Source organism: Daldinia caldariorum, assembly GCF_022478825.1.
Source record: "Daldinia caldariorum strain CBS 122874 unplaced genomic scaffold F4812scaffold_2, whole genome shotgun sequence".
In the NCBI taxonomy this organism is placed as follows: domain Eukaryota; kingdom Fungi; phylum Ascomycota; class Sordariomycetes; order Xylariales; family Hypoxylaceae; genus Daldinia; species Daldinia caldariorum.
This window is the reverse complement of record NW_025953038.1, coordinates 2,932,878-2,949,861: the sequence shown is the minus strand read 5'-3', so window position 1 is coordinate 2,949,861 and position 16,984 is coordinate 2,932,878. Positions and strand designations below refer to the sequence as shown.

Genomic DNA, 16,984 nt, shown 5'->3' with positions numbered 1-16,984 from the left:
ATGAATAGTAAAGAAAGAATAATCTCTCGCTCACGGGATGGCATAAGTGTCCCCTAGGTATGTATGTGCGTGTAGCCAATGTTGAAGCTCATTGGCAAGGCGTAGGTGTTTGTTTGGGTGAGAGGTACCTAACTCAAAGGAGTATATAGTGGTAGTACAGCTTGGCTGGGTACACGTTCCAGTAGGGACATGGCCGACTAGTCACTGGTCAGACAATAATTAGGTACATGTACTTACTACCTAAGGTACCTAGGTACCTACATATACGATTTGCAGATTTATCATGGACGTATTCGTAATTCTCTCGTTATAATGTAACATCTAAAATGTATTTAGGGGCTCTAGACTCTAGGCAATAGGCTTTAATGCTACGAGGGTTAGAAGTACTTCTGCGTCTGCGCGAAGTGCATTCCAGCAGCGAAGTGGAACAGCTTCGCTGCAACAATAGTACGCTCGGCTTTAGAATACTCAACCAAGCGGTCGTATAACTCGTTAAGGGGTACGACTACGCGCTGGATGTGTTCGCCGTCTTCGAGACGTTGCTCAGGCTCTTCGTCGCCTTCGCTCAGCTGCACCTCTACCATAGCCATTTGCATGTTGGCGTCGCTCATGCCTGGATCGGCCGCCTGCACCGGGCTGATACTCAGTACACGGCAATCGTATCCCGTTTCCTCCTTAAACTCGCGCACGGCAGCCTGCTCGGCCGTCTCCTCGGCATCGATCAAGCCGGCTGGCCACTCTACCGTGTACGAATCCAGCGGCGGCCGGTACTGGATCACGAGCATGGTGGACGCCGGCCGCGACGGATGCAGGAGTATGTTGCCCATTGCAACCGCGTCTACGCCCGCCTTGCCCCGCGTCTTGCGTGTCGCTACCTCCCACGTCCGCTGTTTACCGACCTGGTCAGTGTAGTCGATTTTCTTCAGAGCTATCCACTTTGCTTGTTCGACGGGCAAGTCCGAAATTTTGTGGATAATTGGCTCTTGGGTCTTGTGCGACATATTGAATGGTGAATGGGATTTATGTGCTAGAAAGCGGGTGAGACGGTGAGTTCGAATAGTACAGTCCTTAGGCAGACAGGCTTTTCCCATGGAATAGTTTTCTTTATTTCTCTTCGTTTTTCTTGTTCTTTTTCTTTTTCCTGTTTCTTTATAACTCGTTGGCGAACTTGCCTGGTATCGCTATACGCTATACGCTATACGCTATACGCTATACGCTATACGCTATACGCTATACGCTATACGCTATACGCTATACGCTATACGCTATACGCTATACGTAATTTGAATTGAGAGAGGTTAGGTAGGATAACTACCGGAATTGCCAATTTAAAGTTGTGTACGGTTGGTTTAATAGCGACTTGATTTGTTAGAAAAAAAATAGTCAATAGCTCATTATGTCATCATTTAAGATAGGAGGTACATAGTACATAGTAATCCCCATCCATTTATAAGATCGAACTACTATTCAGGTAGTCAGGTCAAGTTATCAAAGCAACATGAATATACATAATAAATAATAAATAGTTTATACGTACCTTATTTATATATTACTTAATGTTAATGCTGAATAGTCAGAACTACGTGAGTAGAAAACATTATGATCAATCCCTAGTCTAGATACTTGCTGGGTTATTTCTGTTCTTGGACTGCTAGATAATGAAAGCATTGTCCCTGACCCTTTGTATGTCCCCCCTCTCCGTCGCCCTTTCAAGGAAACCCAAGTAGCCCTTTGTTAGTTTTCAGATACAAAGGTGCAGAACATCCCTTCGTTAATATAACCACCACGTGAAGGCCCAGGTCATGTCACATTTTCCTCTGTCCGGAAATCAATCATGTCAGATTTGAGCGAGAACCAGATGTCATGGTTTAGCGAAGGGGGAGCAGAAGCAGTGTCACAACGGATAAAGGCTTTCTTCGATCGTGATAATACATTCCGGTGGGACGGTATCGTTGGTTCTGGAGCTAACGGCTCTGTTTATAAGGTAATATATAACGAGCATGGTCGTTTGACCACGATGGCAGTTAAAATCTGTCATATAGATGTTGACCTCGGAGGGAATAAGTCATACGACGAGGAGGACGAAGACGAGGGAGAAGAAGTACAGCAACTTCTCAACGAGAAGCTATGGCTAGAGGTGAGTTATCGCCATCGGGTGCGTTGGGTTTAGGTGTTCACGAATTCCAAATTATTAGAGGCTACGCAATTGCCATCATATTATTCAATCCTTAGACGTAGATGACGATCCACTTGCAAATACGCCAGCCGGTATCTCTCCACACAGAATGCAGAGTTGGATATTCACAGAATATATCGAGAATGGCCTATTGACGCGCTTAGTTGAAAGACACCTCGAGCAATATGAGGGCGAACTGTTTCCCTGTCGCCTATTATGGAGATTCTTCATGTGTCGTAAGTCTAACTCGTCGTGCAAGACCGGGGTCACAACTAACTAGGAGTTTTGCTTAGTTATCAGATTTTGCCTGGAGATGGCGTATTGGGACGCTCAGCGAGAAGGTCGGGTGGATTTGGAAACAGATACGCTAGAGAGTCTTCGGGGATCGTATCCTGGTTTCTTGGCTCATAAAGACCTATCGAGGAATAACATTGCTGTTGGGGGCCTCATGCCTGAACTTCAACACCCCGAGCATGATACAAGCCCAATCCTAAAGCTACTGGATTTTGGAACAGCGGATACGATGGATCCTAGGAAGTGAGTAATACTTGAAAGAATCACATTCCAGGTATACGATTAGTTAATCATATTTCATCTATGCAGTCCCCGTTCGCTTGACAGCTTTGGGCGTAATGGACCTCAGAGAAACATAACTGATATTGGTGAGGTAGGGCAGTACTCTCTCATTATGGAAGGTGTTTCTTATGGGTATGAATGGCTAAGAATTGAAACAGGTTGTGCAATACCTTGTGCTACAACAAGAAGGACAGATCGGCCAAAGAACCAGAGTAACCGTTCGCGGTCAAAGTTTTGAGACCTTTGCCGGTAGCTTGCACGCGGCTCGTACTTCATTGATAGCTCAGGGTATTGATGCTGAGTTGATAAATCTAATATATTATTGCCGAGCCGTGGATCAAAGAAGACAGCTCAATCTGATCGACCTAGCAATAGCAGTCAGGAACCAAGTCCGGAATAGAGGTCACAATTCTATCGAACGAGAAACAAATAGGGCAATAAGTTTAAGAATCGCCAATATAACAAGGAATGCGAATACAATACAGATATGAAATTAAGAACCTACCCCATCATACAATTTTATAAGGTGTATCCTTAAAGAATAAATGTTTTATTAGATATATTTTAAAGGTTATGGGTTTCAGAGATTTTCTTTATTAAAGTTACTTTACTTCAAAAGCTACCTTATTTCGAATGCTATTCTCTTCAAACAGCCACATAACTTACATCACGCTAAGCGTGTTCTGTCTCCATCCCTAGTTGTTGGAGTAGATGGTTGGTCTGGTCGACTTGGCAGTAGAGGCAATCCGCTGTGGCGGCTGGGTTCTTAAGACTTCCGCCAGCGTGTTGTAGGAATGGCGCCATATCCGAAGGGGGGTTGATATGAAGCAGCTTTACGTCGAAACACTCGATACGCGTGTTCGCGAGACCGGCCAGCACTATTCGATCGACGAAGTATATCAGCAGTGAAGCTTGATAGACAAAGATCGAAAGGTGAGGAAGGTTATTAGGAGATATAAAAACTCTGGATGTAAATACCAAAAAGAATTAGAAACATAATATAACGATTTGTACCGCAGGTTTTGCTGGTATAATACTTTAAGTTTACAAAAGGTTATACCCGAACTTGTTCGGAATATTATATTAACCCAGCTCATCCGAATCAAATAACTCGGCTGTGCATAACGTTCTAAGCATTTTTATTAGGTACATTACAGAAAAAGAAATGTTTCATTGGATGCATCTTTTAACGTTAAAATTATCTCTATTTTAAGAGTTTTTTAAAAATATGTACATATTCCATTTGGAGCCACTTTTGAAAATTGTAATAATGTGATTAATAATGGCTGAATTTAAAAAAATTTAAAATTTTGTATTAATTATTAAATTATTTAATTAAATTAAAATTTATATATAATTATATGAATAATATTTAAAATATATAAAATTATATTTATAAAATATTTAAAAAATAAAATAATAAAATTTAAAAATTAATATATTTATATTATAATAAAAAATAAATTAATATTCTTTAATATAATAAAAATTTATTAAATAAAATTTAAAATATAATTTTATTAATTATTTATTTATATAAATAATAAAGTTATTTAAAAAGAAAAAAGAAAATTTTTAATAACTTAATTTCTTTTTTTTATTTAATGTTTAATAAAATTATTAATATAATATATAAATTATAGGTTAATAATTTATACGGGTTAATGGTTTACATATATATTTAAAATAATATATTATAATAAAAACAATTAAATTAAATTTTATGTTTCGCATTTTTTAATAAAATTAATTTTTAATATTAAACACGTTACAAAATTATATAATGTTTTTTTAATATATTATATAATTATATTAATGGTTATTAATAATATAAATTTATAATATTATTATATAAAAAATTAATTTTTTTAAAAAAAAGATATTATTATTAAATATATTATTAAATTAAATGCGTAAGTATTTTTTACTTAAGTTTTTTATATTAAAAGAATAATTACTATTTTATTATAAAAATATAATAACGAATGTATTAACGTTAATTAAATTATAAACTTTATTAATAATGGTTATATAACATATGTACGTACTTTATTATGGTACGTACTTAATAAAAAGAAATATTTATATATTTTAAATTATATAAAAATGAGTTTTCCCTTATTTTTTTTTTAATTTAATTTTTTTCTTTAAATATTATTAATATAATAATTTTACTTTATTATTATTTAATTTATTTGTTATTTATTTTACTTATTAATTGTTTTTAACTTTACATATATATTTATTAATATTAATTAATATTAATAAAAATTTAATAATATAAATTAATAAAGTTAGAAAAATTATTATTATAATAATTTAAAAGATTTTATTGTAATAATATATGTAATATTAAAAATGTTTTAGCGTCCTCCTTTTACAAGTCGGTAAAATTAGCTCACAACATCTGCTAATATTAAAAAACCATAAGTACTAATATAAAAAATATTTGCATCTTTTTTTCACTTTTTACATAAAGCAGAATTTTAAATTAATATATTTACCAAAATATTAAAAAATGCTTTGCTTATATATAGTTACATAACTTTTCCACATAATATATAGCGTAAAAAGTAATAAAAGTAACTTTTTACTAAGTTCCTTACATTTATTTATAAATGATTTTATTAACAACAAAAAAAATCTAAAATAATAATTAAAACTAAATTAACATTTTTTAAGGTAAAGTTATTTTAAGTAATTATTATTATATAATTCGTTAATTCCATTAGATTTTCTTTATTAAAATCTAAGATTAAGCCCTTTTAATAATTAAAAAATAATAATATTTTACACTTATATACTTATTAAAAATCCATTTATAATTTTATTATTAAGCTAAATTAAGATATTAATAATAATGTTAAAAACCTTTGTTATAAAGTTAGAAAATAACTTTTAATTATATGACCTTAATATTATAAGTAATTTCAAGTTAAATATTAAATATATTTTCCTTATATACCTTAAATGCATATTAAATCCCAAATTCTTTATTAAAAAAATCAAGAATTTTTATAAGTTTAAATATTTTTATATAATATGTAAAAATATTAAGATAGTATACCCTATTATTATATATTAGGTAAGTGAATTAAAAAAAGAAACTTTTATAACTTTTATATATTCGATATTAAGGGTTTTTATTTTAATATTGGAAATGTCAAGAAAATAAGAAAGATAAAAGTATAGATAAAGAAACTTTATTTTAGTCTAAAAGAGAATTAACAGATCTGAAAGATTTATTAGATTCTCTTTTTTAATAAACAATTATTTAATTTAAAAACTAAGGTTTAACAGGAAATATTAAAAATTAATTAACTGTATAGAAATACCTTTATAAAATTAAAGATAAATTTATACACATTAATAAAATAATGTTAATACTTTAAAAAGCGCGTATAAATATTAAAATAAATTAATGGGAAAAAGTAATTACCTTTAATTTAAAAAATAAATTCTTTTTTAAATTTGCAATTAAGGCCCCACGCAATTTTATATTATATTTTAAAAGCATTAAAAATTATATTAACAATAAGTTTAAATCAATTTTATTAAATTATTAAACTTTTAATTTAAAAGGTATATAAATTTTGTTAAACGAAATTAAAAAATAAAAAAATTATATATTTAAATTAAAAATAAAGTTCGTATATTAATATTTACTATTAATTATATAATATTAATTTAAATTTAACTTAATTAAAAATATTATACTTATTTAAGGACATATTAAAATTATTAAGCTTACATTATTATATAAATAAATATTAAAACGTTACTTTAATAGATAAATTTAAAAAATATATTGTTTTAAATAACATTCCTTTAAGCAATATTAATATACTTTAGCATTATAAGTAAATTATTAAATGTTAAATAAGGTTTAATATTATTAATAAATATATATAAAAACGGGACTTTTTGAATTGAGGCTTTTTATATATATATTTAATTAACTAAAATTTATAAGATTACGTAAGGGTAAATAAAAAATAATTAAAAAGGAATTATATTTTTATAAAAATGCGCACTTTATTATTTAAGAAATAATTGGTATATATTTTAAGCGATTAGAATTTAAAAAACATATTAAAAATCGTTAAAAAAATATAAGTTTTTAATAATAAAATTTCTTTAAACAATTATAAATATTTATAAACTTAATATATTAAATTAATATTATATAATTTTAAAATAAATGGATATATTCCAAAGGGTTCGTTTAAAGGTTTTATTAAATTATAAAATATGCGAACTATTAACTTTAATCCTAATCTTAATTTTAATTTTACTTTTAATTTTAATATTATTTATTAATTTTAACTTTATTTATTAATTTATATATTATAATATATTTTTTAATAAAATATATAATTAATAAAAATTAAAATTATTTTTATATAATATTTTTAATAGTTTTTATAATAATATTTATAAATAAAACATTAATAAAAATACGTTTTTTAAAAATATTATTAAGATAAAATAAAAGCTTATTCTTTATTTAATATGTTATAATAAATATATCTTAAATTTTTAACGTTAATAAAATAGCCTTAGAATTTTTTATAATTAAATTTATAATTAACTTTATAACTTTATATAAAAGAGCTATATTAAAATAATAAAAAAACGCGTTTTATATTTCCTTTTTTTAATATAAATTTATTATTCGAATTTATAATAATATTTTTTATCTTTTAATTTTATTAACTCTATTTTTAATATAATATTAATTAGCTTATTGTAAATAAAATGTTTTATATTAAAATAAAGGATGTGGATAAAAATTATAATATTAAAATTATAATTAATTAAAGTTTTTTTCTTAATATAATATAACTTATCCGCATTATTGGTCCGTATTTTTAATTATTTTATAATTAGTAAAAGTATTTTAAAATTATAAAAGTATAACGTATTTTTAATATTAAAATAATAAACTTTATTAAAGCAAATATTTTAAACGAGTTTCTTTAATATAAACCGAAAAAATATAATATAATAATCATTAAAATTAAAAAGCATTTCATTAAAGTTATTAATTAATATATTAATATTAGAATTAAGATTTAATATTTTACTAAACTTAACACTTATTAAGGTAATACTTTTTATAAAAGCAAATTAATTCTTTTTATTCCCCGTAACTTTAAATATAAAATATATTTAAAAAATAATACTTTATTAAATTAAAACACGTATATTATATAACTTTAATACACTAAATTTTATTATTAACTTTTTAAGCATTTATAAAAATACTTATATTAAAAAGCAAAAATCCTATATTATTATTATTAATATATATATTTATAATTAATAATAAATTATTTCTATCATTTATAATTACAATATAAAAGTTTATTTAATATAAAGTTCCTTTTTATAAAGTTTATAAAAGGTTCTTTTTTTAGAAATCTCTTTAAATAAATGGACATTATAATCCTTTAATATACTTGTACGCCATAATAATTTAAAGAAATAAGAAAAAAAGGGAATTAAATTTAATTTCTAATAAATCTTTACTTTAAGACAACTTTTATCTAATCCTTTATATAACTCCAATTTACCTTTAAAGGGTTATAATTTACGCATAACTGCGTACGAAACGAATTTCTAATAATATATTTTAATATAATCTTTATAATATTTATAAATAATATATTAATTAAGATAATACTTACACAAATCCTAATTTTCTTTATTTAATAAAATAAGATTAATAAATATAGTTTTTTCCTTAATAATATTCCTAATTTTATTAAGATAAAGAGGTACGTACACCCTAAAGTCACTTAAGTTAATAAGTGGAATACCACTTTACTTAACGGGCTTATTACGCTCCGGAACCCGTACGCGTAAATCATAAATAACTTTAATAATAACGTAAAAAGACATAAATATATTTAATTAATTAACCTTATATTTAATAGCGCTAGAAATATAAATATTAATAATTTATATATTAAATTAGATAATACGTTATTTATAAGGGATAATAATAATAATATTAATAAATTTATTTAAATTATTACTTACTTTTAAAATATATATAAAAACAGCAAATACCGCATTTATAAATATCAGTAAGTTAATAAATTTAAAAACAAATAGTTTTTTTTAATAATAATTTTCAAATCATAAATAAAAGTTAAAACTTTTAACAAAAAAGGATTAATTAAATAATATTAATTTAAAAATAATAAAAAATAATATATATAATAATATATTAACAAATAAGTTAATAAAAAATATTAAAGATAATATTAATAATAATTCCTAATATAAAGATAATATAAATAAATATAATAATTAATTAATAAGAATTATGTTTTAAAATAATTTTAAAACTTATATTAAATATAATTTATAAATTACTTAAAACATAAATAAATAATTATATTAACATTAATAATATAATAATTAAAATAAATTATATTATAATTATAATAATAAGAAATTAATTATATAATTTATACTTAAATATAAAATCTTTATATATTTAAAATTAATATAATTTTTAAATTTAAAAAATATTGAAAATATTTTAATTAATAAAGTAATTAATAATATAATTATAATATTATTAAATTATATTTTTATATTAATACGTAACTGTGCGTAATAAGTTATAACTGTATTTTAATCTTACTTAATAATTAATAGTTATTTATATATTGTTAATCCTTATAAGGTAAAACAAAGTTATTAAGTAGTTATCTTAAATTGCTTATCGGGTAGGAGTTTTATTCCGCGCGTTTAATTAATTAAGTTACTAATAATTCTCTCGGGCCGGATAATTTAATCTTGGTACTCCGGACGCCAAACGTTAACGCTAGGACAGTAATATTAATATATATATATTTTTTTTACTTAATAAATATATTTACTATTTATAATAAATTATTAATTTATTTTATTATTTAACTTATTTAAGTTTTTTATTATTTATTATAATTTAAATTTATTATTATTATTATTAATTAAATTTCCATTCCTCGTATAATTTTTATATTTTATAATATTTTAATTAAAAAGTTTAATATAAATATAAGCTTATATTATAATAACTAATTTAATTAAAATAAAAAACATAAATGAATTATAAGTTTTAATAAATTATATTTTTATTTAAATAATTTTTATTTCATATTTTTAAATAAAAGGTAATTTAAGTATTATTAATATTAATAAATTTAAAAATTATTAATATAAATGTATTATATATTTAAATATTTAAAAATTATTAATATAAATGTATTATATATTTAAATATTTAAAAAAATAATAAATAAATATTAAAGTTAATTTTAAAAATTTATAATAATAAATTTTATAAATATATTAAAATTATTATAATTAATATTTTGAATTATATTAATATAAAAAGTATTAATATATAGTATTAAATAAAAGTTAATTTATTTAAATATATAAGTATTTGCACGTATTTATATTATGTTATAATAATAATTAATAGTTTATAATTTTTAAATATTAATATATATAAGGTAATATTTAATATAATTTATTATTTTAATTAAATTATTACTTTTTTACTTATAATATGTATTTTTTACTTTATAAGTAATAATGCATTTTCCTTTTACTTTTAGTAACTTATTATTAATGTTTTATATTTTATTATTTATTTAATTATAAAAGCTTATAATTTAACCCTTTTCTAATTAAGCGCTTAACTTTTTTCACTTTTCTTTTTTAATAAAGTAATTAATTAAATCTTTAAATATTAACTACTTTTTTTCCCCTTTTTTTTGTTCTTTAAGGGATTATTGCACTTTCTTAAGTTATTTTTAATAATTTAATATATATGGTTTGATAAAAATATAATTAATGATATAATTTTATATATGGTAATAATTTAATATAGTATAATTTAATTTATTAGTTTTAAGAAATATTTTTAAACCTTTTGGACCGTTATTAAATGATTTATATATGATATTAACTGTTTTATAAAATGTTAAATAAAAAGGAAAAAACTAACTTATTAAAAACTTTATTTTTTTAAATGGTTTTATTATTTATATAAGTAAGTAATTAATAAGTATAAGTATTTAAATTTATTAGTAATTAATAAAATAATGTTTATTATAATATTTCCTTAATATAAATCTTTAATAAAATATGTTTTTTAATTATTATTAGTTACTTTAAAAAAGTTTAAAATATTAAAAATAATTATATAAAAGAACTTTATAATATTTTTGAAAATAAGTTCTATTTTTTTGAATATTTGCTATATAGCTAGAATATGATAAATCCAATTCTATATAATGTTTTTTACTATTTTCGCAACCATTTACTTTTTTTATAATGTACTTTAATTTTAATATTTTACAGATATATATTTAACTATAGAATAATACTTTAATATTAAAGTAAAAAAGTAAAATAAAAAGATTAATATAAAAATATTTTAAATTTTATTTAATAAACTTTTATTATATTAAAAAATATTAAGATTTAATTTTAAAAAGGAATAATAATTTATTATAATAATATATTAAATTTATTAAATTATATTTTAATTGTAATATGTTTTTTTTAATTATTAATATAGTTTAAAAACTTAGTAAATAAATTTTAAACATTTATTAACACTTATAAAGTAATAAAAAAAATAATTTATAATAAATAAAAATAATAATAATAATAATAATAATAATAATAATAATAATAATAATAATAATAATAATAATAATAATAATAATAATAATAATAATAATAATAATAATATCCATTATATTAATTAAAAATATTATTATAATAATAAAAATAATAAGTATAATATAAAATAATTAATTTAATATTAAATTTTAATAAAGATAATAACTTATATATAACCACCGTTTATCTATTTAATCAAATATTTTATTATTATATTATTACTTTTTTCTTTTTAAATAATTTAAAATTTAAAATTATTTTTATCCTAAACTAATATATAAAAAATATTTTCTAAAGAATCATACTAAATACAAAAATACTTATATATTTACAATTAAAAAAAGCTAATATTTAACTCTTATTAAAAATATTTAAATAAATAACTAAAAATAAATAATACCTATGTTAATAAAACTAACATTTAATTCAATAATAACCTACTAATTAAATTACTTAAAATAATTATAATAAATATTCTTTTTAATAATATAAACTTTTATATTATAAAATCAAACATTTATTTCTTTTATCATTTAAAAATATAAATTAATTAAAAATATACTTCAATAATATTACAGTTATTTTAAATACGTTAAACAAAATATCCACCTTTTAAAATTCATACATTAAACCATATATCTAATCTAAAGAAAAAGTAATTCCATTAAAAGAAATTAAAATTAAATTGCCTAAACTTATATTTAACCTTAATAATTATCAAATTATCTTAAAAAAAGATCTTATACATATTAGTAATCTATCCTATATTACCATGTTATATATTAATATTAAAAAATAAAATAAGCTTACTTTAACACTTTAACTTCAAATAAATAAAAAAACAGTTACGCTAAAAGAATTATACAAAATATTAAATATAAAAAAACTAAATACCTTATTCAATAAAAGCATTTTATAACTTAAAATATATAATTGAATAATATATTAAAATATAATAATATTTAAATTATAAATAATTTAAGAAACTAAAAGTAAAAATATTTTTACTTAATAAAATTATATTCAATTTTAAAGTAAAGTCTCTTTTATTGCTCCTAAAAATATTAAAAGATTTATTAAATTTTAAAATTTAAAAGCAATTATATTAATAAAAGGTAAAAATATCCCTAGATTTTACTATTAATAATACTAAAATTAAATATAATAAAAATTGTAATTTAAGATTATTTAAAGTTAATAAAAAAATTTACCTTTATTTTTATAAAAAATATCATGCATTAAGAAAATTAAAGAAAAAATAATTTCCTTAAAAAGTTAAACCGTTTATTATTATTAAAAAGATAAGTAATTTAATATATAAGCTCAATTTCCTTAAGTATTAAAAAATACATAAAATAATATTATTTATTTATTTAGTGTTAACGCTAAAAGAACTTAACCTATTTAAAAAAGTTAAGATAAACTTAAATAGATTTATATTTAAAAAATATACATAAATTAATTTTATTTAAAATTAAGTTCTTTATAAAAAAAATAGGTAAATAAAATTAATAAAAAACCAATTATTAAATACTTAATTAAATAAAAGGGTTATAGCTTTAAAAAGGACCAATGGTACTTAAAAGAGTTTTTAATAAAACACACTTCGAAATTTATATATAAATACAAATAAAAGCATTTAAAAAAAACAAATACCAATAATATAATAACTAATATTAATAATTCTATACTTATAATATATATAATATAATTAACAGAAATAAAATTTATTTACCTTATTTAATAAAATAGATAAAAACGTATTACGCTTTTATAACCCTATTTTAAATACTAATGTTTTTAAAAAATAATACTTTTTTAAGTAATACCCTTTAAATATGACTTTTTCCTTTAAATATAAATATATCTTTTATTTAAATTTAAATAATAATCCTAATATTAAATTCTTTTTATATTAACATATTTTTAAGCAATATCTTTTAAAATATCTTTTCTTTATACAAATAATTTATTAAATAATATATCTAAAAACAATTATTTAATAACTTAATAATAAATATTTAATATTATCCTAAAACTAAACTTCTATTATAAAAGAAATATAAATTTATTTTTAGAAATTTAATAAAATATTAATAAAAATAATTAATTAAATTATTAATATAATAAATAATCATATTTAAAAAGGCCTAATTGCTCCAAATAAGAATAATTATTATTATAAAATTAATTATTTATATAAATTTATAAAATCTTAAATTATATTAATAAAAATTATTATTATATTATAAATTAAAAATAAATTTTAATATTGATAAAAATAAATTAATAATTATTAAAAACTTTATTATATTTATAAATTTATATAAGGTTAAATATAATTTATTAATATTATACCAAAATCAATTTTCGGTTTAATAATAATTTAATTTTAATCTTCGAAAAGTAAAAATAATAAAATTTAAAGCCCTTTTTTATAATTATTTATTATTTATTAGAAATATTAAATTTTATTTAATTAATAATTAAAATTAATTATATTATATTTAGATTTTATAAAAAGTTAAAATTAAATAAGTGAAATAAGTTAAAATTATAAAAAAAATATTATAATTAAAAAAAACAATAATATAAATAAGTTATAAGCAAAACTATCGCCCAAAAAATCGATTAGATTTAGATTTTTATTAAAAGCCACTAACGCCCCCAAACAATATATGCCCACTTTTAGCTTTTTATTTAGGAACAGCCTTTTAAATTTAACCCTAATTATATTCAGCTCTCCTTCTTTTAACACTACATTACTTACATTTAGATTTTCCCTATTTAAATCTCCCTTATTCGGACAAAATCTTTTTAATAATACCTTAACTTTTATAAAATATTTATTAAACCACCCGAAAATTCTAAAATATAATATTTAATTATATAATTAACAAAGTTAAAAAAAGAAATAATAATTATAAAAAAAACTAATTTTAATTAAAAATTAATTTAAACTTTAAATAATATTATTAAAAATTTAATTTTAAATATAATAATTTAATAAATATTAATTAACTTTTTAATAAATTTAAATAAAAAGGTGATTATTAACAGTTATTACTAAATTAAAAAATAATAAATATAAATATTTATTTCTTTTAAAAAAGGGATATATATTAAGAACATAAGAAAAATAAAAGTATAAATAAAGAAACTTTATTTTAATTTAAAAAAATTAATAAATCCAAAAGATCTATTAAATTCTCTTCTTAATTAATAATTATTTAATCTGAAAATTAAAGTTTAATAAATTTTCTTTAATTATTTCTTTTATTATAATATATCTTTTAATTATTAATTATTATTTAATTTTTGTTTTTAGGATTAATAATATTTATATGTATTTTATTTTAAATTCTTAAATAATTATTAATAAAGTAATTAAATTAAATTTATTATTAATAAGTTTAATAAAATGGTTATTATTTGTAATAAATATATTTATAAAATTTACCTTAACATCAATAAAATCAATAATTATTATATTTATAACTATAATGCTTGTAATTTTTACTTTATTTATATTAGGTATTTCTTTTAAATTAATATAATCTTTGGTTTTAATTTATACTTTTTTATTTATTAGTATAAATAATATTTATTATTAGTTTAATAAGTTTGAAAATAATTATTATTAATAATATTAAAATAGTAAAAATTGTTAATAATGTTAATATAATAAGTAAAATTAATTTTATATATAACCGTTTAATTATAATCTTATTTTAATAAGCTTTTTAATTTTTTTAATAAATTTAATTTATTTATTATATATGGAATTTGAAATTACATGTTTTTATATTTTGAAAAAAAATTATAATTTAATATATAATAAGTACGTTTTTAACTAATTAAATATAATTATATATTATAATTTATATAATTACTTATATATTTATGAAATTAATTTTAAAATTTTTAATAACAAAGTTTAAAGCATATTTTAAATTAATAAATATGATAATTTTCTATATATTCATAACGTAAATTATTTATTATATTTAAATATTTTTATTTATTATATATTTTAAATATATGTTAGACATTAATTTTTAAATTAAAATAAAGTTTCTTTATTTATATTTTTATCTTTTTTATCTTCTTAATATATGTCCTTTTTTTTTTAAAAGAAATAAACGTTTGCGTTTATTATTTTCTCTTAATTTAGTAATAATTGTTAATAATTGCCCTTTTATTTAAATCTGTTAAAAAGTTAATTAATATTTATTAAATTACTATATTTACGGCTAAATTTTGAATAATATTATTTAAAACTTAAATTAATTTTTAATTAAAATTAATATTCTCTTTTATAATTATTATTTCTTTTTTTAACCTTATTAATTGTACAGCTTTAACCAATTTTTAAATAATAATTGTACCTATAACTTATTTGCATTATTATTTTTTTCTTAATTATAATATTATTTTTTCGTAACTTCAACTTATCTTACTTACTTAATTTTAACCTTTTATAAAACTTAAATATATATTACCCAAAATTTAAACACAATATAATTAATTTTAATTATTAATTAAATAAAGTTTATTACCTTTAATAAATAATAAATAACTATAAAAAAAGTCTTTAAACCTTATTATTTTTTATTACTATAAATACGTAATACTTTTATTACTTTTGCTTCCGAAAGATTAAAATTAATTTTAATATAATATTAATAAATTATATTTAATTTTATATAAATTTATAAATATAACAAAATTTTTAACAATTATTAATTTATTTTTATTAATATTAAATTTTAAATAACTTTATTAAAATTAAAATCCATTTTTAATTTATAATATAATAATAATTCTTATTAATATAATTTAAGATCTTATAAGTTTATATAAATAATCAAATTTATAAATTAATTTTATAATAACAATTCTTATCCAAAATAACCGGGCCTTTCCAAATATATTTATTTATTATATTAATAATTTAATCATTTAAATAGCCATTTTTATTAATATTTTATCAAACTTCTAAAAATAAATTTACATTTTTTTTATAATAGAAGTTCAACTTTAAAATAACGTTAAATACTTATTATTAAATTATTAAATAATCATTTTTAAATATATTATTTAATATATTTTTTAAAAAAAAATATTATTTAATAAATATTATTTAATAAATTATTTATATAAAAAAAAATATTTTAAAAATATTATTTAAAAATATATTAATATAAAAAAAATTTAAATAAAAGGTATATTTATATTTAAAAGAAAAAGTGGTGCTTAAAAAGTATTACTTAAAAAAACGTTACTTTTTAAAAATATTAATACTTAAGATAAGATTATAAAGGCGCAACGCGTTCTTATTTATTTTATTAAATAAAGTAAATAAACTTTACTTTTATTAATTATATTATATATATTATAAATATAATATTATTAATATTAATTGCCATATTATTAATATTTACCTTTTTTAAATACTTTTATTTATATTTATATATAAACTTTAAAACGTTTTTTATTAAAAGCTCCCTTAAGTACCACCGATTTTCTTTAAAA

The 16,984-nt window shown here is 19.3% G+C and overlaps 2 protein-coding genes across 2 annotated transcripts; one reads left to right on the top strand and one right to left on the bottom strand.

The window, feature by feature from the left end:
• Positions 1-286: 286 nt before the first annotated feature.
• F4812DRAFT_415748 (NUDIX hydrolase domain-like protein) lies at positions 287-1,279 on the bottom strand. Its single transcript, XM_047933000.1, has one exon. It carries the CDS (start codon positions 1,089-1,091, stop codon positions 378-380), a length of 714 nt encoding a protein of 237 aa, XP_047794159.1. The 5' UTR covers positions 1,092-1,279; the 3' UTR covers positions 287-377.
• On the top strand, positions 1,208-3,779 carry F4812DRAFT_415743 (uncharacterized protein). The gene is made up of 5 exons (XM_047932999.1): positions 1,208-2,137; positions 2,196-2,412; positions 2,470-2,713; positions 2,780-2,843; positions 2,911-3,779. The coding sequence occupies exons 1-5, from the start codon at positions 1,835-1,837 to the stop codon at positions 3,241-3,243; spliced, it is 1,161 nt and encodes a 386-aa protein (XP_047794158.1). The 5' UTR covers positions 1,208-1,834; the 3' UTR covers positions 3,244-3,779.
• The last annotated feature ends 13,205 nt before the right edge of the window (positions 3,780-16,984 follow it).